This window comes from Equus quagga, chromosome 10 (assembly GCF_021613505.1).
Source record: "Equus quagga isolate Etosha38 chromosome 10, UCLA_HA_Equagga_1.0, whole genome shotgun sequence".
NCBI lineage: Eukaryota > Metazoa > Chordata > Mammalia > Perissodactyla > Equidae > Equus > Equus quagga.
In genome coordinates this window covers 93,566,766-93,593,288 of record NC_060276.1, presented here as the reverse complement: position 1 = coordinate 93,593,288, position 26,523 = coordinate 93,566,766, and the positions used below count along the sequence as shown (strand labels likewise).

Here is a 26,523-nt window from a genome sequence, read left to right as displayed (position 1 = left end):
GCTGTGGAAATGAATGGAAGCTTCTAGCTTCTCATCCTACTTCAACCAGATCAACTCCAGATTAATTGTTTTGTATATTGAGATTCTGTCTTAGGTGTTCTTCAGACACAGTACCCCTGAGGCAAAAAAATAAAATGTTTGGAAGCTACTGATCAAATCTTACTGCTTAAACAGAATAAGAACTTGAGTTATAAGAAAAACCTTTAAGTTGTTTGCCCAAGGTTGCGCAATGTAGGAGAGGAACTAAAACCAGAAAACAGGATTTTTAACTCTCCGTTGATTGCATCTTTCATCTCACCAGTTTTATACGTGTATCTTCCTTTGCAGTGTAGACGTGGTGGATTGTTTGAGTAAAAGCTCAAGTGGATCATATCTGCCTACACACGTGTTTTCTGTAGTCTCCCCTCCCTTGTTGACCCTGGTCTTGACCAGGTGACTTGCTTTGGTCAATGGATTATTAAGAAATGTGAAGGAAGCAGATATATGATAACCGTTTGAACATTAGGGCTCTCATTCTTTTGCTACTGGTAATTCTTCTGTACTATGTGGAAAATATTGGGCTCATCTCATAGAAGATTAGAGAGCTCATGGACAGAATTCCCAGATGAGGTCTTAATTCATGAATGAGCCCAGCCAATACACATGAGCTGATAAACTTTCCCAAATGAGGTCTGACCACAGAATCATGAGCAAATAAATGGTTGTTGCTTTAAACCACGAAGTTTCTGGGTAGTTTGTTTTGCATGAGAGCTGGCCAAAACAGCAGTATTAATTTATTCTCCCAACCATGACCTATTCTAGGATCTGAGCATAGCACATTTTTGTGGATTATTTCAAAAACTTCTGATTCAAAAACACTGATTTCTTCCAGTAGCTAATGTTATATAAAATTAAGTATTCTTTCAATAGAGAGATTCTCTCTTTATGTTGTGTTATTTTCTTCAGTAACTGTAATATGGTAAATTGAGATATATTTGGTTATGTTGAATCACAGAACCCTGGCAACTGCCACAGTTACCAGGATCACCTGTAAAGGAAAGGCCCCCGGTGAGCTACATTTGAGGAGAGTAGGGATGGAAGGGACAAGTCCAGATTGTCCCCAACATTTGTGATGCCCAGGTCAAAAGTACAAATGGAAGCACACATACCATATTTCTAAAATTTTAAAAGTTGCAAATCAAACTAACACATTTTTAAATAGAATACATTCTATTATCTCACCTTGACAAATATAAAGTTATACCAACCTGGAAGACCAAGTTTAAATTTAGAATTCTTGGACTTCTCAGAGTTTGTGGTAGAATATGGCAGCACAGGATAGCTGGGCCCTGCTCAGGTGCCCACCATGTTCTCTTTCCTACTTGAACTCTAACATATATTGTAAGGGGTCTTGTGTATAAATGTGTGAGATACCTCAGCACACATAATTGATCTTGGTCCACATCTTCCCCTAAATAGCCATCTTTTAGTTACCCTTCAATTCTAGGAGTCTTCCAACAGGAGGACTGACATAGGAAAGAGTCCTGTACAGGCACTGGAAATGGGATCAAAGCATTTTGGATTGTGAACTGTGGCATCCCAAGAACATGGAACATGGTGAGGCTGGGCTCCATGTAGGCCTGTCCCATTGGGCCTCTGTACTCCTTGCACTTGCGGAAAGACAGTGCCAGAGGAGGTTCAGAGTAAGGCCCTAGAAAGCATGAGGCCCAGGACAGGAAGCTCTCTGTCTTGGGTCTAGGGGTTTTTGTTAGGTTAGGGATTCCCAACAGCAGACCCTGAAACCAGGTCTTGAGATCAAATAGTTTGAGAAGTAATCTCAGGAACCATAGGTAGGACTGTGAGAGAGTGAGAGACAGCAAAGGGAAGAAGCCAGTTCAAGGAGTGTTAATGAGCCACTGTGAGCAGTTTAGGCTCAATTGCACTGGCGATCTCTAGGAGTTGGTGTAGAATTCATCTTGGAGTTAATTCCAACCAAAGGGCAAAGACGCTCGGTTATTTTTCCACCAATTTGATACATTATTTGTTGAGAACTGCAACTGCAGGCGTTAACTGTCACTTCTGGCCAGATCCTTGCAAGGGCTGAGCAAACCTCCTATGACCAAAGCCAGCCCTCAAGGAGAAAGTCACAGTTTTCCATAAAGCCATTGTCCTGCAGGGTGGATTTAAATGCCCAGGCGACATGGCAAGGCATGGATGACATCTGCTACAGTGCAGAATTGGAAAGGACTTTGAGAATATATGTCCCTAAAAGAGAATAATGGTATGGTGGTACAATGTGGCCAGTAAAATTGCCAGGTTTCTAAAAATCAAAATAGTTCCTCCCTCTGCCATTTTGCGTCTTAAGGGGCTGTGGAAACTGCTGCTGAATACCTTCACCTAGAAGTGACTCCTCGTTGATAATATATGATAATACTCCTACTTATGTTTCTGGCATGGACCAATTAAATTGTTTCCGATGTTTAAGAAAAAGAAACAATATTGTTTTGTCAGTACATCTTCAAAAATAAAACCATCATTTCCACGAATTCCACTGTTATGATGGATTCCTTTTTGAACTTGTAAGGAAGAGGAGCTGGCACTGTGCAATCCTTAGGGTCTTTGCTCATGAACATTTCATGAGTTGGAAAATGTACACTTAAGAATGTCCTTGGTTTTTACTTTCAGACTCAGTATCATTAGGAAATGGATATTTTTAGGGAAAAGGAAATAATGTATAACATAAAGCTTTGGATAGAAGCTTTATACTTGAACTTGTGCATTTCAATTATTGTTTACTATTAAATGGCTAGTTATTCTTTATCTTTGATGAAAATAATTACTATTAAATTGTTTAAATTTCCTATTCTAAGCAGCTTAATTTTATTTAAATTATCTAATCTAAATATTTTCATTTTGGTCTGTTCACGCAAGAGAAAAATGGGCTTTCTTTATTTCTGTTAATAAAGCAACAAATTTTGATCAAATAATTATATCACCTGGTTTGTTCTAATGATGTTGCCACAACTCAAATGCTTCTTTTGGAATCAAAGTAATCAGCGAACAACAGATGATAAAATGTGCCTAGAGTCTTTTATGACGAGAAAAAATTTTATCCTAAAATTAAATTTGTACTTGAAAAGGATGGAATAAAAATTAAAATAGCAACATTCTGACAGCTTTTGTTTCCTCTTTAGACCAACTGTGAATCTTGGACTTTGGTTAGATGTAATACAGATTTCAAATGTGGTCCATTGTCAGTGGGTTTTAATACATGATATGTAACTATAGCGTTACACATGATATATAATATATGCCATATAGCAATATATAACATGCAACATATGCTATATAATATATAATTAATATAACTTTATATGCATCGTATAACTTACACACATTCAAATCCTGAGTTTGTTTTTAAAATGACGTGAAGCAGTTAATGTTCTTGGAGAGGTGACTGGTTTTTTTGGCATATGGACTTCAGTGTATTTGAAAACAGGTTTGCCATCTTTCACATTTGAGCTGTTAAATCTGAATGAATTAAAATTATAGGCAATTAATGTCATAATACTTGTCTGGTCCATTGGTTAATAAGCTTGATTTATTTTCTTAGTTTTGGAGAACTTCCTAGCACAGATTTAGGCTTCTAAACATTTTTTATCATTTGTTTTTCATTGATTACTTAAATACTTTGGTTTTAGCGATGAAATTTGTGTTCTATGCTTACACTGCATCCTACTTTAGGGGTGAGAGATTTTTATAACTATTTTCTCATTTTATGGAGAGTAAGAAAATGGTGGCCTTCAGAGAAAAAGTGGTATTGCTTAGAAGGAAATGACCGGGATAGATAGCCTGCCTACCATGAGAAACTATATTAGCTACTAACTTAAGGTAAATGTTATAACAAGGTGATATGAGAAGTATTAATTAGACATGCCTCTTGCTTCTTCCCTTGGTTATTAACTGAGAAAGAATGATTTCTATAGGCTGGTCAAGTTGCAAATTATTTTGGTTGCTGTGGGACAGAGCCCTTACGTCATAGAAATGTGATGGACAGTAATGCTTACCAAATATTCTATATATCTGTCTCATTTCTCAGTCCCTGTTCAGTTAGATTGCACCGTGTGGTTGGTTCTGGACAATTAAATTTAACATGTGTTACTTTTGGGCCGAGCATTGAAAAACCCTTGAGCAAACTTCCAGCCTCTCCTTTTCCCCGGACCTGTGAGTGAGGGAGGAGAGATGTTCCTGATGGCACAGCTACAACATAGTGGTGTCATTTACAGCGTGGATCCCTGAGTGACTTTATGGAGCAGACTTTCCTCTGACCTGTCCAGGAATGATTCTGTCAATGATAAAATATGCCCTGGAAATTTAGGGGTATTGTGTTACCTTGGTATAACCTAGTCTTCTAGATTATACAATATGATTATATACAAAGATATTAAATATTGCTTTACCTCAAGATGAATTTTAGGATTTATGCCATTAAAAATAATGAAGCCGTTTTTTGGGAATGGCCTGGTGGTATAGCAGTTAAGTTTGCACATTCTGCTTTGGCAGCCTGGGGTTCGCTGGTTCGGATCCTGGGTGCAGACCTGTGCAGCGCTTGTCAAGCCATGCTGTGGCAGGTGTCCCACATATAAAGTAGAGGAAGGTGGGCACAGATGTTTGCTCAGGGCCAGTCTTCCTCAGCACAAAAAAAAAAAGAAAGAAAAAAGAGGAAGATCGGCAGCAGAGGTTAGCTCAGGGCTAATCTTCCTCAAAAAAAAAAAATAATTAAACCATTTTATAATTATTTTGATAGCTGCAGATGGATTTGTTCCGGTTCCTTTGCGATTTGTTCCTCTCACTCCTGGACACTACCCTTGTAAAATTTTGTTGACATCAAGGTATGATGTGCGTGTCTATCACGTTGAAGGTGTGGTGGATGAAGAACATCCAGAGGCCAGATTTGAATTTGAAACGGCAGCATTTGAAGCCCTTACCCAGAATATTCCAATAGTAAGGCCAAACTTTTTTTGTTTTCTTCATTCCCACTGCCACTGTCTCAAAGTCCTCCAAACCTCTCATCTTGAACTATTACCAATTTCTAATTGCCTTATCTGCTGCCATTGGTTTCTCCACATTAATGTCAGAGTTTTGTTCCTGAATATACGTTATCGTGTTACTCACCTGATTAATCACCTCTCTGGATGTCTTTCCTTAAACAATTAACTCCAACTTCCTTAACCCATTATCAAATTCTTACTCAAAAGCCTTGCCTCCTGACTCTACCAAGCTGAGTTATGGTCTCTCAGATCACTCTGCTTTAATTCCGTTGTGATCTTAACACTTGATTAAGATGAGTTCATAGGCACTAAGAACAATGATTGACTATAGCTTGGCTATCTATTAGTCAAAGCGATAATGCAGCCTAGAAGAAGCTGATATAGTTATAAGGAATTTTGAGTTTTTTACACCGAGAAATTGTTTTTTGTTTGTTTATTAAAGATATAACAAAAGTCTGCTCAAAGCACAAAAATTTGTTTTGATGAGAAATGTAAGCTTTGCTATCTGAGCAATCTACCAGGTAGAACCCTTTTTGTTACCTATAATTAGGAGTAGAATGTGTAACTCCAAGACCATTTTACCATTTTAACAGTAATTAGTAAGTCAAACAAAGGAATATTCCTTTAGATATTAAATACTTCGTGGATCAACTTATTAGGCAATGTTGCTGTGTGACACTGAAAGGGTATATAGTCACCCTTGTGCCTTATGTTCACGTTTTTGATAGTTGTTCTTAACAAATGTGACTTTCAAATGATGATTCTTAAGAAATGCAATTAAAAATACAATATATAATTTTATTAAAAGTACCAAGAATTAATATGTAATTCAACTTCATCAACATCATCCCCCTGATATTTTTCTACCTTTTTTTCATGCTTTAGAATAATAAAACACAGAATGAATGGAAATGTCAAGCGACTATAGAAGGAGAATGGTTTTATGGACCTTCTATTTTATATGTCGGACCAGGTGAAACTGTGCAGTATCCTCTTACTTTCAAACCTATTTTGGAATGTGAAATTATGGTATGAACTCATTGATGTTTTTCCCCTGTCTTAATATGTCAATAAACCAATATGTGATATTAACCTATATAACTTATGAGAAATCTTTTTTCAGAAAAGTTATATTTTCCATGAATTTGATCACAGTGATTACTCTGCTTGAAAGTTTAATAAATGTTTTAACTTGAGGGATAAATGTTCTGAAAGTCACAATGCCATTGGCTGCCAATACTTATATCCAGATTATTTTTACTTAGCATGTTTAACAAAGTAAAATCATTGCTCTTTTTGTTTTTATTTATTAAGGAAGTTGATACTTTGGAAAATATTTTAAGACATATTTCTTTGACAAGGATATAAACACACATATAATTGCTATGTATGACAATGCCTATATAAATTCTGTAATTTAAAGAAAGTAAAGAGAAAGAGCTTTTTACAGGAAATTTCTCTTCATTCAGTAGACGTATTTATACATCAACTGGGAAAGTCAATGGCTAACGCCACCTTGAAAGCTCATTTCATTAATCAGATTCAAGAATAGTATGATAACAGAAGTAGTTTGGCATCTAACTATGACTCCTATAGAGCTGAAATTTGGCTGATTTGTCACAGGGTAAACTTACTCTACAAAATCAAGTAGATGGCATGACACATGTCTTTGAAATAAAAGGGATTGGAAGAAAACCCCTGGCCTTGGAACACATCATTGTAGACTGTCAAGTGGGGAACGTAACAAATAAAGCCATAGTGGTGCCCAATGATACAAAGACCATCCTAACATTTAAGGTAAGATTTTTTTTTTTAATATAAAAGTGTTTTCAGAAGGAGTATATGGAATTATATGAAATTTTAAAAACATTTCATTTTACTTAACTAGGTAAAGCAATGTCTCATAAGGAGAAGTTTAGAATTCTTTATATTAGTCCAACAGCTACTAAATTTCATTTCAATTATAAAGTTGAGTTAGCCCCAAACAAGTTTTATATCTAAATATTAGTATATATCATAAAATATATGAAAATCTAGTTATTTGAGTCATATGTATTTTCACTTGCAGAAATTATACATGATAAAAAGTATTTTCAAAAAAATTTTTAAACAGCTTTTAAAATTTTTAATGTGAAATGTGTAGGCACAAACTTTCTAAAGTGTATCCTATCGTTTACCAGTGTGAATAATAATGAGAATGTGAAGAAATGCATAATTATTTTCATCTTTATTTTTTATGAAGCTTTTGTACGTGGTCCTCCTCACTTCATTTGTTTAAGCCCATCCTAAAATAAATTTTTCCACTTCTCGCCCCCATATTTATCTAAGAATTGTTGTGTGTCTAATAGAATCCTCAAAAGAAGCTTCAAATGTCTGTCCATCACAGGTGCCTGAGCGAGTACTCCTGAAGTTTGGAAATTCTCTGGTTTGCCCTCTGCTTTTTTTTTGTTATCTTGAAAAATATATACTTTGGTTTTCTTCTTCTTTCCTTACTGGATTGCAAATGGAGTGAATATTATGAATGAAAATCTCATCTTGTCACTCCTCTACTAAAACTCTTCAGTGTCATCTCATGCCTTCAGGATCCAGTCCATACCCCCTGCAGTGGCTTTCACTGTCTTTCAAGAGCTCATCTGCTCAGCCTCCTCTCTTGCCACTCCTGGCTCCAGCAACACTTCGGCTTGTATACAGTGTTTCCTTTCGCTACTGTCTGGAAATCTCTGCCCAACAACCTATCGTCCATTTCTCTGTGTCTATCTGACTCCTTTTCATTCTTCAGGGCAAGTTTAGATGCCACTTTTCTAACAATCCTTCCTATTCCCGTAAACCTCAGTTAGATGCCTTTCATGTGCTTCCACAGCATTTTTTTACCTGTCCGACCATCATACATTCTGCATCATATTGCTATTACCTGTTTACCTTTCTCCATCAGATTATAAACTGTGACAAAAGGGGCATGCCTCTCTTACCCACATTTTTATACCTAACATAAATCATAGTATCAAGTACACAATAGTTTTTCAAGGAAGATTTGTTTAATAAACAGATACAAACATAATGGGCGGCATTTAAAATGAAGGAAGGAAGGAAAGAAAAAAAGAGAAAAAACCATGACTACTTGGATTTACTATAAATAATGAAAAAATCATTTTCCCTCTCCCTCTCCCCTTCCAGAATTTACTGTGAACAAGGAATCCTGTCTTAAGAGTTTGATGAAAACAGGTTAAAGAAAAACCTGTGATTCAATAACGTTGCTTGTTTCATTTTGTTGTTATGGCAGAGATGATGTCTATAGGTTTTCAAATTTTATTCTCCAGAATGAATGCATTTAAAAAAATGTACGCCTTTATTAATAATAATTATACTACATTAACTATATTTATCTAATTAAATGTAAACATGAAATTCTATTCATAACAAAATTGCTCTCCACAAGCAATAATAGTTGAAGTCTATATTTTTGTCATTTTAATATACAAATAAAACTGAAGAATCTAGTCATTTTACTTTTAGGGTACAGATTTTCAGTGAGGCCTTTTCTGTAATTAAAGATATTACCCATTAAGTTAATTAAATGTTATTTCATTAAAATATTAATAATATTGTTCATGTGTTCCAGGTCTTCCTCATGTTTAAATAGCTCCATCAATTATAACAGAACAGAAACATATTTAAGACCCAAGTAACATTTGTTTGTAGAGATAATTATCAATGGATGAAATATCACCTTTTTTTTTTTTTGAGGAACATTAGCCCTGAGCTAACTGCTGCCAATCCTCCTCTTTTTGCTGAGGAAGACTGGCCCTAAGCTAACATCCATGCCCATCTTCCTCCACTTTATACGTAGGATGCCTACCACAGCATGGCTTTTGCCAAGTGGTGCCATGTGCACACTGGGGATCCGAACTGGGGAACCCTGGGCTGCTGAGAAGCAGAATATGCGAACTTAACCCCTGCACCACCAGGCCGGCCCCACACGTTTTTTAATTTGAAAATTGCCATCAACTTTAATCAACACATCCTAATGCATATTACCGATTTGCCATTTCTTTTCATTCAGAATATTTAGTTTCTTGCTCATATTTCAATGGAAATTTTGTTGAGAAACAACTGAGATGCTGCTAAGAAGAAAGGCTAGGCTGAGAATCTTTGCTTTATAGTTTCAGCTTTCATTATATACTTACTTTGGGACCACTGAAACCCTCCTGATTTTCCATCTTCATTCCTTGATCTGTAAAATGAAGTTTACCTCTATGCATTCAAGGCCAATTCACATTCTTTTCCCCTCTCTTTCTCTCTCTTTTAGTATCTTCCTCTTCCTTGGATTGTTTTCCTTAATCTATGAATATTCTCAAATTTTTCCATTATAAGAGAAAACTTGTCTCTAACAATAGTCCTTCTTCAACTATTATCCTTTTTATTTTTCATGGTGCTAGACTTCTTGAAAAAGCACTGTTTACATAATCGCTTCTTATTTCATGACGATCCATTGGTAGCTTCTCTACTCTGTTCAAACTGCTGCCACAAAGATCACCTATGACTTTTGGTCAAGAAAAATCAGTTATTTTCCCAAGTTATCTGCTTCAAAACTCCTGTAGTGTTTGGCACTGTTGATCTGCCTTCTTGACACTCTTCACTATTTATTCTATATCCTTCTAATGTTTCTCATTTCCCTGCCATTTCTTGATCATTACTTATCTGGCCCTTTTATTCCTATAACCTTATGACTTATTTTCAAGTTTCCATCTTCCAAGCATTCTTAGATCTGTGCAACATCCCACTTGGCAGATCAAACTATCTTCTAGGTACGAATACCAAGTCCATACTTTCACTCAAGATGTATGTGCTAGCTTTAGCCTCTCATTTTCAACTGCTTGCTGTTCACCTGCACTTTAACAATCTGCTAACAACTCAAATCCAGAATGTTCTTTTCATATCTTTTCCTTGTTCTATTTTGTATTGCTGCTAGTAGTCATTTTTAAGATGCTTTGTATTTAAAAAAAAAAGAAAGCCTTTCAACATGTATATTATTACTACAAGAACAGTTTGTAATAGAAGGATGAGACTTCCTTAATATCAAAGAGAAAATAAAAATCAGAGAACCTAATTGAGATACAGGTAAATGCTGTGACATTTTATCAAAGTGACGAAGTGGTAGAAAATAATTATGTAATAAGGAAAAGAGGAGGTGCCAGACTTCCAGGATGGTGGAACAAGGAGTTTCATAAATCTGTTCCTCCTTAAAAGCAATGAAAACACTGGCAAAAATTGTCAAAATGAAATTTTTCAGATTTTGAAATTAAATAAAGACTTAAAGCAATCTGAGGAGTATTTTTTCAAGAAAAACAGAAGCTTGGTAAGAGCAGCTTGGTTTATGGCACTTTGAATTGGCCTATTTTTATTCTCCTCTCCTGAGCTCCAGTCTTTACAACCAGGGGAGCTATGAAAAGCAGCAACCTTGCAAACAAAGGAAGAGGCAGACTGAGTGTGACTCTCCTCATAATTCCCATCCCCAGGACATGTCACAATTTGACCTTTCTCCTCACTCTCTAGTGGATGACTCACACTTCCTGCTCTTAAAACTTACTACAAAACCTTAACTAAAAAAGTATAATATTAAAGAAAATGTACTGGCATGTGGTAGACATGTAGATGAATGGAATAAAATAGAACATACTGCAATTTATCCATAGGCTAGAGTAACGGTCAATTGATCTTTTTTTTTTTTTTTTTTGTGAGAAAGATTGGCCCTGAGCTAACATCTGTTGCCAATCTTCCTCTTTTTGCTTGAGGAAGAATGTCACTGAGCTAACATCTGTGGCCATCTTCCTCTATTTTGTACATGGGACACCACCACAGCATGGCTTGAAAAATGGTATATAGCTCCGTGCCCAGGATCTGCACCCACAAACTGGACCACCAAAGCGGATCACTTGAACTTAACCACTCTGCCACCAGGATGGCCCTGGTCAAGCAATTTTTGACAAGGATACCAAGAGAATTTAATGAGACAGTCTTTTTAAAAAAATGATGCTTAGACAACTGTATCGTCACATATAAAGGAATGAATTTGGACCCCTAACTCATACCATGTACAAAAGTAAACTCAAAATGGATCATAGACCAAATTTAATAGTGAAAACTATAAAAATCATAAAGGAAAACATAGGAGTAAATCTTCATGACCTTGGGTTAGGCAGTTAATTTTTAGATATGACATCAAAAGCACAAGTGACAAAACATAAATATAAATAAATTGGACTTAAAAGTTGAAATATTTGTGCTTCAAATGATACCTTGAAGAAAGTAAAAAATGAACCCACAGAATAAGAGAAATATCCACATGCCATATATCTGATAAGGACCTTGTTTTTAGAATATATAATGATCTCTTACAGCTCAATAATAAAATGACAACACAGTTTTAAAACTGTGCAAAGGATTTGAATAGACATTTTCCCAAGGAGGATTTGCAAATGAGCAATAAGCAGATGAAAAGATACTCAACATTACTAGTCATTAGGAAAATGCAAATCAAAATCACAATGAGTTATCACTTCACACTCTCTAGGATGGCTATAATCAAAATGACAGACAATAAAAACTTTGAGAGAACATGTAGAGAAGTAGGAGCCATCATGCATTGTTGGTGGGCAAGAAAAATTGTGCAGCCATTTTGGAAAACACTTTTGGAAAGCAGTAACTTAAAAGGTTAAATTTCGAGTTATCATATGTCCCAGCAATTCTGTATGTTCATAGGAAATGAAGATCTATGTTCACACAAAAATGTGTACATGTTTTTATAGCAGCATTGTTCATAATAGACAAAAGTGGAAACAGCCCAAATTTCCACCAACTTAAAAATGGCTATAAAAATAATAATTAAAACGATGGATATACAAAATGCAACGTATCGTGCAGTTTAATGTCATTCATCAATACAAAGAAGTGATATATACCACAACATAGATGAATCTTGAAAACATTATGCTAAGTGAAAAAAGCCAGTCACGAAAGACCACATGTTTTCTTTCCTATGAATTGTTCAGAATAGGCAAATCTATAGAGACAAAAGGTAGATTAGTGTTTGCCTGGGCAGTCGAGGGTGGCGAGATGTAAGCACTCAGTAAGCTGAAAGTTGAATTTAACCAGAGTTGTGGTCAAGTGCTGCTTAAATAGTCTTTATATGCTACATTAATATTGATGTAGAAACCTATTGAAATGGTTCATCTTTTGTACATCAAATTGCACAAAGAAAATTGTGCATGGCCTATAAAAGATATTCAGATTGTCTAAGCATCAGTGATCTTGCTACAAGTAGCAACAGAAAATAAACATTGTTCTTTTTGTGAGAATCATTTCCTTTGTTCTATTTTTTTCATAGGCCTAGTCTCAAATTTTTCTTTTGCTGTATGTAGTGTTTTTCTGGTTTGATTTTCGTTTAAAAGTGAACAGTTTTAATGGAAGCATTTAAATTAAATTTCAGTTTTTTCTGTGCTTTAGCTTGTTACACTAATTTCATGTAAATATTGACATTATATAATTCTTGTTTTTGAATTGTCTTTTCTAGGTGTTTTCAGATCTTCCAATAGTGTGGGGAAGTCGAAACATCACCATAGACCCTGATAACGTAGTCTCGTATATTCTACACGTCTGCCCTTGGAAACGTGGAGTATTCAAAGGTAACAAAACCATTCATAAAATATTATTAACTACCACGCTAGGACTGATACATGATGAGAAGAAATGAAAATGTAATTTACACTTCCCCTTTCTAATAAATGACCCAGAGGGAAATTTGGTTTTCCATTTCAGTCATTAGCTTTCTAAATAATCAGAGCTTTGGAGCATACATTTTAGGTGTAGGACTATACTCTCTTGTCCGTTTATTTGAAATTATTTGTGGGACAAATTCCTAGAAGTAGAAATATTTTGTTAAGGATATTTGCATTTAAAATTGTGATAAATCCTTTCAAATAGTTATGGCAGTTTATGAAGCAGATAGCATCCTATGAGAATGTCTGTTTATAGGGCTAGGTATTATAAAAACATGTATATGCACTTAATTGATGTGTGAAAAATAGGTTAAAGGTTTTGATATATGTGAAGTTTTATTCCTTTGTCTCGAATGAAACATTATTTATACAAATTTCCCTGATGGTTGCCGAACAGCATTGCTTGCTTGCGAATGGGGGCGAGGGGTATTCCTACAAGGTTTTGAAGGGAACAGGGATGATAAGTGTAGAAGAGTAATAGGGAAGAACTGAGGGGCTGTAATTCATCAAGGGAATTAGTTGTCCTATTTGGGAGAGAATTCAGTGCCCCATGGTGGTTGGCTTTTGCTGAGGAAATTATTATAACGTAGGTAAATGGACACAATTTAGAAATGTAGAAAGCATACGCTTAGTAGCAATCTTGTGCTCCCTGGAAGTACTAGCCTCTCATCCCTGCTTGCCTCAACAGAGTGTGTTAGCTTAGAAGGTGTAGAGAGCTGCTCCAAAAAAGTACAGAGAGCCTAGACTGGGTGCCAATGCTATTAACAAGCAGATGGGACCTTTTAGAATGGCAAACACAACCCAATCAATACCACTGTAATAGAATGTGCAGTGAAGGAAGAGCCAACCTGCCACCCCCACTCTCTGCTTCTATTGGCTTGACCTCAGATGTCCCCACAGTCATAGTCGTTCGCATCTTCTGAAATCTTCCCTTTTCAGACTTTACAAAGTCCGTTAATAATTCTCCATGTGATAGGTAGATTTTGATAGTGAGCCTATTCTAAGCATGTCAATAAAGTACCATATTTCATCATTTTTTAAGGTAATTGAGATGATTTGAATTGATTTTAAGAAATATCAATTTCAATTTTCATTTTAATCATCAAATGACAATCCCAATGGTTGGTGAATTTTCCTTAGTTTTAGGATTTTAACTAGTCTTTTGTAAAGGGCAGCAAGTCATTCAGAATTGCCATTATTATTTTTGATAAATGTAATAAATCTCAATTTCTTGTTCAAAGAAGGCAGTGAATTCTGCTATGTATGAGAAGGAGCATAAGAGGGACCTCAAACTGTAGAATATTGTTGAATTATGAATATTTACAACTACTTTAAACAAAACCCCTGGTCCATGAATCAAACTCTTAAGGTTATAGAAATGGAACTAAGAAGAATTAAATAATCAGACTTAATGTGCTTTTCCTTTGTATAGTCATTTTTTTGTTGCTTTTAGTAGCATTTGCGACCATAAAATTTCAGTACATATTTTCACTAATCAGATATGGACTCTTTAGCATATTGGTTTGGAGGATTTTAGAAGGAATTTGGGGAAGTTAAAGGCAACTCAGTGTGCATTATTAAGTGAGGATGAAGTAGGTAAATGTTGACTGGCTACACAAGACGTTTTGCAGCCTTAATAATTTTGAAAAATATTTGCAAGGCACGATCATGATCGTTCTTCCCAGGGTAGTCCCTTAGAGTTGAATTCAGTATGATTTAGAGAAACTGAGCCTGTAAAGAAAGCTAGCTTCATTTTTATTGATATTACTGTTGGAAGACTTCTACGATATTTTAAGCAGTATAAAGGCAATTGCTTCTGAACAGCCGCTAATCTGATATGATATAAAGAAAACTAGACTATAACATTTTCAGACATACATGAAAATGTTCCTACTTGTCCTGGTTAAAGAAGTATATCAGGTGTGTGTGTGTGTGTGTGTGTATCAGTGGTCTTTTAAAACAACTTTGTGCTCTTTTTCAATTCTGTTCTTAATTATATAAGAATTATTTATATAAGACCTATAATTTGGGAAGCCTTGATAAGCATAGTAGTTATAAACAAAACTGACATTCAACCAATTATGCTCTCTTTGTTAAAATACTGTAAAAGATGCTTTTCCTTATATGTTGAGAAATGCTCAATTGTTTGAGCTCCACTATTGTGTAACCCTTGCCACCCTAACCACCGCAGTCCCTCCCCCAACCCCCCCTGGACTTCCCAACAATCCAGCAGCAACTAAAGAGTTAACACGTGATGCATCAGAGTGCCTCAGGACTTTGATCCAGCATCCTTTCATTGGTCAGAGCTGGAATATAGGTTTGTTAATTGTTTCCAACGTTGCCACTGGATACAAATATGGATATCATATGACTCCTACCTCCTAGGAATTCATATCTGGTAGTGAAAGTACATATCCATAAGTCATCTCGGTATTAGGTACAGTCTGTTTTACCAAAAGTTTAAACATGGCACTGGGGAGCATGGTAGAGGGAAATAGTAATCCTAACAGTGGGGATCTGAGAGGGCTTCCTAGGGGGTAATGGGTTTATCTGTAGCTCTAAGGATGGGCTGGGATTTATCAGCCAATATGGTGGGGAGGGTATTCCAGCAGAGGAAACAACCTTATTGGAAACACAGAGAAAACACTTTCTGTAAACAATGAATAGAGGGGTGTGTCTGGAGTGTGTGTTTGTGGTAGCGAACGCAGGGTGACATACACTGAGAAATACAGGCAGACTTTGTTGGGCAGTTTTGTTTTGCTTCTTATTGTACTGGGAGCCATTGAAGATTTCTGAGGGGCATGGGTCAAGTGAGTTCTAGAAATAGAAATCTGGAGATAATATATTAAACAGATAGGAAGGGCAAGAGAGGGCAGTTAGATCTGAGAGATCATTTAGGGGCCTTTAGCAATATTCTCATTGATCAGTTCTCAATATTTGTTTGTGCCATTTCTTCCAAAAGCAGACTCTGAGAAAGAGTTTAATTGCAAGTAGTTTATTTGAGAGGTGATCACAGGACCACTCAGAGAGAATGAGGGGAAGTCAGATGCTGAAGGGAGAAAGTCAATAAAAAGGGTGAGGAAGTTGGGGTATTTATCCACTAACTTCCATCAATTATTAATTAAAGTTTCTCTTAGGAAAGATTCCCATGGCAGTGAATTCCCACTGGAAAAGAGTCCCAGGAAACCACTGATGTGGGTGGAAACTGTCTGCAGAGGGAATTTTACTGGGGCACTGAGAGCATATACTAAAGTGGGTATCATGGCGTATCGATTGGTAGGTAGAAATTTTGAGAAATGGATGAATTTGGAATTTTCACAGCAACCTGCAGTGAGCTACAATCATGATTCAAGTGTGCCTGTGAGGAGGTTTGAATTTGAATGCCTATTTGGATAATGCAACAAAATGTTAAGACTGATCATTCTAAGCGAGAGTGAAAGGCTGACCAAACTAGGCCAGTGATAGTGGGTTAAAAAACAGAGGGGCAGTTTCAAGAGAAATACAGTCATACGTTGCTTAGTGACAAGGATGCATTCTGAGAAATGCGGTGTTAGGCAATTTTGTCATCGTGCAAACACTGTAGAGTGTACTTATGCAAATCTAGATGGTTCAGCCTACTATACACCTAGGCTATGTGGTACCACTCTTATAGGACCGCCGTCATATATGTGATTCACTGTTGACCAAAACAGCATTATCCGGAGCATGCCTATAAAAAGGGAAACTGTTGCTGTAACAGTTTGGGTTTCCACAGAATCAAAGTCTGTGAGATGGGAGATTAGCATTCAGGACATTTATTAGGGAATGTGTTGTGCTCAACACCTCTGGAAGGAGAGGTAAGAAAGTATATTGGCCAGAGGGAGAAGTTGAGCTTCCAGACAGGCCCAGTGAAGGCTTCAGTCAACTCATTGGGGCCTCTGAAGCTAGTATGGCCCTTCAGAGTTGTCCCAAGTTGGGAGCAGAGGACTGGGCCTTTATACTGCTGTGTTGATCAGTCATTGAAAGTAGGCTGCATGTGGAAGGAGGTTTGAACTTGAATGGGTCATTTTTCTTCGAGTCAGGCAATGCCTACAGAGGACTGGCCTGATGACGGTCATCTTCCAGCATCTTCCAGACGTCGTTTCCCAGTAGCTACAGAAATAAGTTCTTCATTCCTGAAAAGGAATATGGTTGATGCAGCATAGTGTCCACCACAGCTGCATTTGATGAAAATTGGATATGGAGAGAGAAGGGGGAAAGGAGGGTCAAATGTACTTCTGATACTAAGCAACTCTGAGGAAGGTGGTACCGTTAACTGTGAGAGAGAAACAATCGGTAGGATAGATTCACTAGTTAGGAAGGGAAAGCCCAGTTCTATCTTGATTTGAAAATTATCTTTTTATGTCAATAAATTTCAGAAAAATGGAAAAATGTTGAATCAGTCAACCTAGATATGAAAACATGTAACCTAAAAGGGAAAGAAACAGACAAACAAAACCAAACAAACAAAAATATCATGTGTTAAGGCATGGCAGAAGTAATGTGTTAATAACTGAATGCCTTAAAACATAATGGCTTAATTCTCTCCTTAATAACCAGGAAATAACCTCTTTAGTCTGGAGTGCAAAGCTAATATTACTGTCTGTTATTACAGGATTGTATGTAATTGTACGAATGCAGTAAGGGCCTGTTGCCTATTTGTATTAGTGAAATATGCAACTAAATCTCCATTTGTCTCAGAGGGAAGCTTTATTTTTTGCATAAGAGTAATATTTCCATAAAGATGATTAGGCCTTAGTGGTCAGCATATACTTTAGTAACAATAATCCTTAAATTAATTTTGATTGCAATAACATAATGTGATTCACAAATATCATTTAGAGATGGCTATAAACATGCATGTTCACGACATGGAGCAGTTCACTTCTAATAAAGCACTAAGAAAATGAACTTGTCCATGTAAGAATTAAAGTTGTATAATTTGGTATAACTTACATATCACTTTTTTTAGTAATTAGCTCTAGTTGCTCTTTAACACTCTACATGGAGCACATATGTCTCTGGCATAACTGTTCTGAGTCCCTTGTGAGGATGTCACACTAATCAGCTCAGTGCCCTCCAGTTCGTGAATATCAGGGTCATAGTATAACCTTTAAAAGCACATTTTAATAACAGCAAACAGGTGACTGTCTAAACTTGTCGGCATGCCTCTAGGGCCCCCTGTCTATGTCTAGAGCTATGAAGGTAAATAATTAGTTTGGGGTTTGGTGGTCCAAAACTATAATGTGAAATCTTGGCCCCAAATCACGCAAATGTGGGTTCTTCAGCCGATGACTTTTTCTCTGATTCCCAGTTACGGCCCCAAAAGTGAAGACCCCAGGCCACCACAGAGTAGCCTGTGTCACAGAACAAATGGCATCTCCAGTGATGACTCACTACACTGGATTCCTGCGTTCTCAGTTTGTATGTGTGTTTAACTTAAAAGTTTTGGTTGGGAGGAAGTTCTCTGAACATCACTTCCAACATATTGTAAAATGGAAAGCCCTAAATATTTTAAACATGTTTTATCTATTCTTAACTAGTGCAGTTGATTTTTTTTAACACAAGTAGAGGACTTCATAATTATCTCTTATGAATTCCTACTTGTGAGCCACAAACATACCTTCATCTCCAGGGGAAAAGTCTTTAGAATTCTAAGAATCATTAATGACATTTGTTTGTAAGCAAAGAAGGAGGGAACTCAGGTAGTTGAATATTTTACCTTTGTCCAAGGAGTGATGGAAGTACAATAGAGAAAACTATTAACGAGGATTGTTTATTGAGTTATGAGTCATTCAAATGTATGAACAAAAAATCAGGCTGAAATAATTTAATATGTTGATCATGGCCTAGTGGCCTAAAACGATCTCTAAATTTTACACAAGACTATTTTTACACCTAAAACTAATGCAATGTTGTATGTCAATCATATCTCAGTTAAAAAAATAAGGAAAATTTTCATATAGCATTTACTTAGAGGGTCAACTCTCTAGATGTTACAGAATACCACGTGGACACGGTTCATTGCCGTCACCAAGGTGCTTTAACTGTTTATTCCACGTTAGAAAACTAAATATTGAAAATACACATTTAAAGTGATTTACAGTCATATTAGTAAATTTAGTCTCCACTCTGAACATTCAAGATAGAGTAATCTGAGATTCTTATTTTCTGTGACCCTTGGTAAGCCGGTAGCTCCCGAAAGGAGGTGACAATGATCGGTTTTGGTGCAGTCAACAATTACCTTGTATTTTTTCAATAGCAAATGAAAGCGGGTTTTTTTGCTTGCTGAAAAGTGATTGTATTCATTCAGTTCAGCACAACTGTGAATTATAACTAGAATTCATTTCTGAAAATTTGCAATTCAGAAGTCTGTATGCTGGAATGTCATCTATTATGACATTGACACCAGAAACCCTCGTCTAAACAATTGCAAACAAGCTTTCAGTCAGCTTTGCTAAGACTTTTTAAGATTTCTTCTCAATAAACTTCTACTGAATGTCAAAACAAAACGTTTAATGTGTGCACAATAAAGTTCTTATGTTAGGCCTATGTTTAAACAAGATAGAAATAGTTTTTATAGTTGGCATCCTGCTACTCTCTGAAATGATATGCTATGCAGAAAGATATGTATTACCAGTTGCCATCTTTGAAATACAGATTCAGTTCAAAATTAGATTTCTAATATTGTATGTCATGAAAAGCACTGCTTGTCACGTGTACTTTCAGAATGTGATGCTGAGTAAACATAGTGCTATTTAAATTTGCATTTTTCATTTAACGCTTGGGCAGTATATTCATGCTAACCACCACGTTGAAATGGCAAAATTGCACATCTTTCGCTTTGCTATTTCCTATTTTACTGTTATTATGTTGCAAAGGAACACGTTCAGAAGTCAAATATGACCTCAACTTCCAATTATATGATTCTCTGGTTGTGTGATCTTGGTAATATAATTAACCTCACTGAATATTAGATTTCTTACATGTAAAATATAGATAATATTTGACCTTCTAAGGCAGTTATGAGCATTAAATTGGAATATATCAAAAGTGCTCATCCAGTAGCTGTTCAGTCAATGTTTATCACCCTGTTTTTTACCCTGAGGAAGATTTGCCCTGAGCTAACAGCCATGCCTGTCTTCCTCTTTTTTATTTTTTTTGTATGTGAGCCACCACCACAGCATGGCTACTGACAGATGAGTGGTGTAGGTCTGCACCCAGGAACTGAACCTGGGCCACAGAGGTGGAGCACACTGAACCTAACCACTCCACCACCAGGGCTGGTTCTATCACTCTTATTTAATTTAATAACTCCCATTTTTTAAAATTTCCTAACATGATATGGATATATGGGGGTATTTGAAGCTTTTGTCCCCACTCTGTCCTAGTTTATCTCAATGAAAATGCCAGGGAGGATGCTATCCAAAGCTTGGCTGAAACTGAATTTGGATCTTACTGGCTTGCTCCCACCACCATTGTGAACTGCTACATAGGCATAAAAGCATAAAAGCTAGTCGGATGGCCCTGGTCTTTCAAAACAAGTGTTGGTTGCTATAAAGCATTTACATGCTCTTTTGGATAAAAGAAATGGTTTCCAAAAGCAGGGCCTTGAAGTGCTGCAGAGAGAATAAATTGGGTTTGCTAGGATGCTCTCATGGTCTTTTGGGCTCTCTTCTTTGCTTTTAGCATCTCTGCTTTCCCAGGTAGCGGGTGCTCTGATGTTTCATGATAGCTTTGGCCACCTGCATGGTATTACCCTCGAGGGCTTGTGAGTGCTACACCTTTTTCCTGCCCCTTGACTACAATATCAAAATAAGTGTTAACTCTAGTCTCAAGCCCTACTTAGATGTTTGTCTACAGATAAACTATTCATGTCAATAGATCAATGAGTGATGACATATACTGCAGTTTCTGCCTTTACACAAGGTAATCTGTCCTTTGACTGTGAGGCCAGCATTGGCCTCCAGACCAACACCCGGCAAACAACAGCAGCTATCCAGTGAATATCGAAGGAAGAAACAATACACTTCAAAAATAGTTTCTGAAGTATTTAAAAAATTGCTTAGTAGTGCACTAATAGAAGTGCGGTAAAATATGAGAATAAGGAAGATTTACAAACTTAGAGAAAAGCATGAATTTGAAAACGGCACCTCTTCTGTCAAGCTGAAGGAAGATACTCCTGCAATTTCATTGTTTACCATGAGGCCCACGTTTAATTGGTACAACACTCACTTGTAATTCTTGATTATGTGTTAGAGACGTAGTTCTCCTTGGGAATGCAAGGCAGGCTGTAGATCTTCTATTGAATATTAATTCAAGTTGCTTTTGGAAGAAGGCTCTAGTGGCTTCTGAATCCACCCATGATATTCTGGTTAAAATCTTTATATTTGAATTTTGGGTTACCAGGATATATATAGCATTGTTAGTGCGAAGATAAAACTTTCTCTGTGTGTGTGTGGGTCCTGCTTTAACGATCAAAAGAATTTTTGTATTTTGTGAGGAGTTATTGACAGTAAAGTGAAAATATGATTTGGCATGTTATTGGCTTTGACATAAGAATCTCAGATAGAGGGGTTTATTGTAAACTATTTATTCATGCATTTTTATGAAATTTTTCAAATTTAAAGCACCCTTCAGAGACACTTTCCTAATATGTGAGGAATTAAACAAACCTATTGGAATTAGTAGGATTAGAAGATTATTCAGAAATTCTGAAACTGTAAAACTTCTTTCTTTGGCTTTGAAATATTTTCTGTTAACATGGAACTACTTCAAAAAGTTTTACAAATACTGGTGAACATTTGCCTCTGACCACTCGGCACTTTTATAGAAAGTGACCCCTCCCTTTCTGTTGCCTGGGTGGGGCCTAAGATGCTACTTAATGCTAAAATTCATTTGTATCTCATGCAGAAATTACTCATAGGAATCAGTTTAAACTAAAATGAAAAAAATAAATGAAGGCTTTACAGGAAGCCACCTTCACAGTGAGGTGAATCCCAAACAAATGAACGAAAAATAGCATTCGATGGCGGTGAAACATACGTGACCTTATGGAACTAAAAGGAGATGTAGATAAATATGTTAGATAGATAGATAGATAGATACCTAGGTAGATAGATAAAAGTCTTCTGGGCATCTCAATATGATGGCTTCATGAATTATGCTGCATTAATTATCTTGCACGTGCTATTGCCTGCTGCAGGAAAGATACCAATAGGTGGCTGTGAACTCCACTTACAAATCCTGCTTCTACAATCCTTCCGATTTTGGGTGATGGTTCTCAATTCCTATCACTACCTGCTGAGCAGTGGTGGGTATAATAACATGCAGTGTATATTTTTAACAGCTTTATTGCCACGTAATTGACATACAATAAACTGTATATATTTAAAGTATGCAGTTTGAGAAGTTTTAACATATGTATACACCCATGAAACCGTTGACACAATTCAGATAATGAATGTCACCTCAAAAAGTTTCCTTGTGTTCATTTTTAATCCTTTTGCCCTCTCCTCCCCTCGTGCCCCAAGCCACTCTTGCCCTAGGCAATCATTTATCTGTTTTCTTTCACTTTAAGTGCATTTTATAAGATTGTATATAAATGAAATCACACAATGTACATCGTTTTCTGACTGTTTTCTCGTGTGCAGCATAATTATTTTCAGATCCATCCACACGGTACATGGATCAATACTTTATTTCTTTTATTGCTGAGTAGTAGTCCGTGGAATGGTTATACAGTCATGCGCCACGTAACGATGTTTCAGTCAGCGATGGACTGCATATGCAACCATAAGACTGGTACCATGTAGCCTAGGTGTGTAGTAGGCTATACCATCTAGGTTTGTGTGAGTACGCTCTGTGATATTCACACGATGACGAAATTGCCTAACAACACATTTCTCAGAACATATCCCCATCATTAAGCAAGACATACTGTACCATGATTTATCTATTTACTTGTTGATGGACATTTGGGTTTTTTCCCCATCTTTTGGTAATTACAAATGAAGCTGATATGAGCATTCATGTGTAAGTCTTTGTATGAGCATATACTTTCATTTTTCCTGCGTGAATCACTTATGTGTGGGATGGCTGGATAGTATGGTGGTTGAATTTATAATGTTTCAGGAAACTGCCAGACAGTTTCTCAAAGAGATTGTTCCTTTTGCCATTCTCACCAGCAATGTATGAAAGTTCCAGTTTCTCTACATCCTTGACCATACTGAGTAGGGTTAGCCATTTCAATTTTATCCATTTTAATTTGTGTGCTGTGCTATTACAGTGTGGTTTTAATCTTCATTTCAGTAATGAATAATAATGTTGAGCATCTTTTCTTGTGCTTGTCTGTCATCCATATGTCTTCTTAATTGAAATGCCTTTTCAAATCTTTTGCCTACTCCCTCTCCATTAGATTGTTTTCTTATTGTTGCATTTTGAGATTTTTTTTTAAAAAATATAATCTGGATACATGTCCTTTATCAGATACAGGCTTTCAAAAGTTTTCTCCCAGTTTATGGCTTTCTTTTTAATTTTCTTAACAGCATCCATTGAGTAGCAGAAATTTAATTTTTTTACAGCTTTATTGAGGTATATTTGACAAGTAAAAATTGTGTATATTTAAGATGCACAATGTGATGATTTGATTATGTATTCATTGTGAAATGATTATAGAAGTTTTGATGAGAACTAATTTTGAGGAAATGCAATTTATCGCTTTTTTCTTATATGGATCAGGAAGGAACCATGTGGTTTTAATAGCAATCTAGACTATCACTGCTTTAACATCCTGCCCCAGAAATGAAAGCATGATTCTTACTAAAGTTACAACATAATCAACCATCCTCTACAACACAAATCTGAATCCTGTAGATGTTAATAAGCCTTCCCTATTGTCTGTGGTGTCTTCTGTTATACTCATGTCAAAAATGTGTTATAGAAGAAACAAGCAGTATAATACCACAAAAAAAATGGAGCCTATAGGACTACAGTTGGATGCTAAACTACTATACATTTTATCATAAAAATTAAGAGCCTAAAAGAGTGGGAGACAAGAGCCATATTATACGCAGAATAAAGACAGATGTGGCTATAGCACCGATTTCTTAATCTCTCTTCTATATCAGCCACATAATTTTGTTTGTCTGCCTTGCCTTTTGGTCCCCTAATGAAGGGGAAATAAAACAAAAACAAGAGAGTTAGAAATAAGGTTAAAATGAAGGAAGAAAAAGATAGAGGAAGGTGGAGGGTTAGCAGAGGATTCCTTAGGGTTTCATCTTTAGTCTTGCTGTTCAGATTTTATAGGGTAGTATGATAGAAGACAAACAAAACAATTGAAATTCATTTGATCATGTGTAATATAATGTACATAGAGCAAATACTTATGAAAAAACTTCTTGACGGAATTAATGTGCCTCTGAGAAATTCACAAGTTGATAAAAGCCCAGCCATATGGAGATTTTTCTTAGTATTATTGCTCATTAGCAACAGGGAGAGATGAAGCACGAAGCCAGTGGAGGGAGCAGGGTGAGTGTGAGGGGGCCAAGTGCCAAGAGGTCAGAGACCTTGCCAGATTTAACTGTTGCCATGGAAACTTGCTTTTAGAAATTTTCTAAGAGGTGAAATAGTTTAGGTGATCAATGAGCAGTATCTGAGACCTATCACTGTTGGTCAAAGTAAAGGTTTTCTAAGTATGTGAATTATTTTGCTATTTTTCCAATCAAAAGCCTGTTTATTCTGTGGTATCCTTGGTGATATTTAGACATGATTTAATGTGCCATTTCCCATATTCTATGTCAGGGAAATATATATGTCTTTGCCACTTAATACCTGTGTGACCTGGCATAAGCTACCCAACCTTCTCTATGTCCAGGTTGCTCAGCTTTAAAATGAGCCTAATGAGTAATTAACTCATGTTTATTAAAAGAATTAAATAAGATAATGAATGGGAAGCATTTAGCATATGTCTAACAGAGCAGGCATTAAGTAAATGGTTTTTCCAAAGAAAAACTGTTAATATAAAATTCCATTACTCAGTCTTTAAACTTGAGTCTGATATTTACATTTTACAAGATAGTATGAAATCAGGGAAAAATTCCTAATTTTTAAAAAATGACATACTATGAAATCCTTGTTTTATTGACTATTGAAAAAAGCATTTTGAAAAATCAAATGCTTAGAGTGTTTAACAGAGAAAAAAACTCCATTTCTCAAAATAAAAGCTTGTGCTATTGAAAATATAGCAGTTATAATTACTATTTCTATTAGGTTTTTTTGTAACACTCTCTTCAGACAAACCAAAAATCTCCATTATGATTTTCTTAATCAGTGTAATTTTACATTAATCTCCAACAAGATGTTGTATCTTGGAGAGTTGCTTTGGGTCACTACTCTGATATCTGTTATACCTATAGTTTTTCCAAAGCAGTCTGATAATTTTCCTATTACTCTGATAAACTCAAGCACCAACAATCAAACTGTTATTTATTTTTGTTTCTTTTTGGATTCGTTGGCCTTAGCCAGATCAGAGAATATAGGGGACACAGTAATCACATGTACATATAGTGTGGAAAAAAATGATCATCTTTTGAAACATATATTTTTCTCATAATCATTATTTCCTGCATTTGATTGGAAAGTTGACTGCTGACAGACTGCTGAGTCTAATGCTATTCTTTGTAACAAGTTTACAAGAATTTGACTGCTCTCCTCTTCTACAGTAGCTAATTAATAACCAAAAATAAAGATGCAATTAAAAATGTAATTATTTAGGGGCTGGCCCCGTGGCCGAGTGGTTAAGTTCGTGCGCTCTGCTGCAGGCAGCCCAGTGTTTCGTTGGTTCGAATCCTGGGCGTGGACATGGCACTGCTCATCAGACCACGCTGAGGCAGCGTCCCACATGCCACAACTAGAAGAACCCACAACGAAGAATACACAACTATGTACCGGGGGGCTTTGGGGAGAAAAAGGAAAAAATAAAATCTTTAAAAAAAAAAAAAAAAAAAAAGTAATTATTTAGAAATAAAGTTAAAATTATATTGCCAAGGAAAAGATTTTTGCTAGAAAAAACTGTGTATAAATTAGTGGCATAATTCTGACTAAGATGCATTGCTTGAAAGTGTTCTTTCAATTAAAACATAAGCTATTAAATAACCTGTAATTGTTTCCATAGTTTCTTCACCCATTGCTATTTTTTGAAGTAGATACTTAATTTCTCATTCTGGTCTGTAATATATGGTCTTGTTACACTCACATAGGGCTTTTGAATTGTTTTACAAACGATTGCTCAATTTCTATGTGTTAAGGGATAATAAAAATGTAATAATGTTTAAATGGATGTGTTGGAGAAAAAAATTATGGTAAATATATAAATAGACTGAAATGAGAAAGAATGGAGAATATGTATTTTTAATTCTTGAGATTATTTCATGGTATTTGGAATATTGATTAGGTTTCCTTATTATTCAGTGCACACATGTTGTTTAACATATGTAGGTTTTTCCAAATAATGGTTTTATCTAACTGAATCGTGTTCTTAATTTCTGTTTCAAATTGTTCATTACTAGTGTATAGAAATTCAACTGATTTTGTGTGTTGATTTTGTGTGCTACCAATCTGCTGAATACAATTTTTTTGTGAAATCACTAAGATTTTCTACATATAAAATTATGTCGTCTGCTGACAAGGATAATTTTACT

The 26,523-nt window shown here is 35.9% G+C and overlaps 1 protein-coding gene across 2 annotated transcripts in view; it reads left to right on the top strand.

Annotated features, from left to right (window-relative positions):
• CFAP47 (cilia and flagella associated protein 47) overlaps window positions 1–26,523 on the top strand; it is a 431,185-nt gene that overhangs the window by 283,357 nt on the left and 121,305 nt on the right. For both annotated transcript variants that reach the window (XM_046672810.1, XM_046672809.1), the window contains exons 46-49: window positions 4,787–4,983; window positions 5,916–6,059; window positions 6,654–6,827; window positions 12,601–12,712. In XM_046672810.1, coding sequence (XP_046528766.1) covers window positions 4,787–4,983; window positions 5,916–6,059; window positions 6,654–6,827; window positions 12,601–12,712 — 627 coding nt within the window. The remainder of the gene's footprint in view (window positions 1–4,786; window positions 4,984–5,915; window positions 6,060–6,653; window positions 6,828–12,600; window positions 12,713–26,523) is intronic.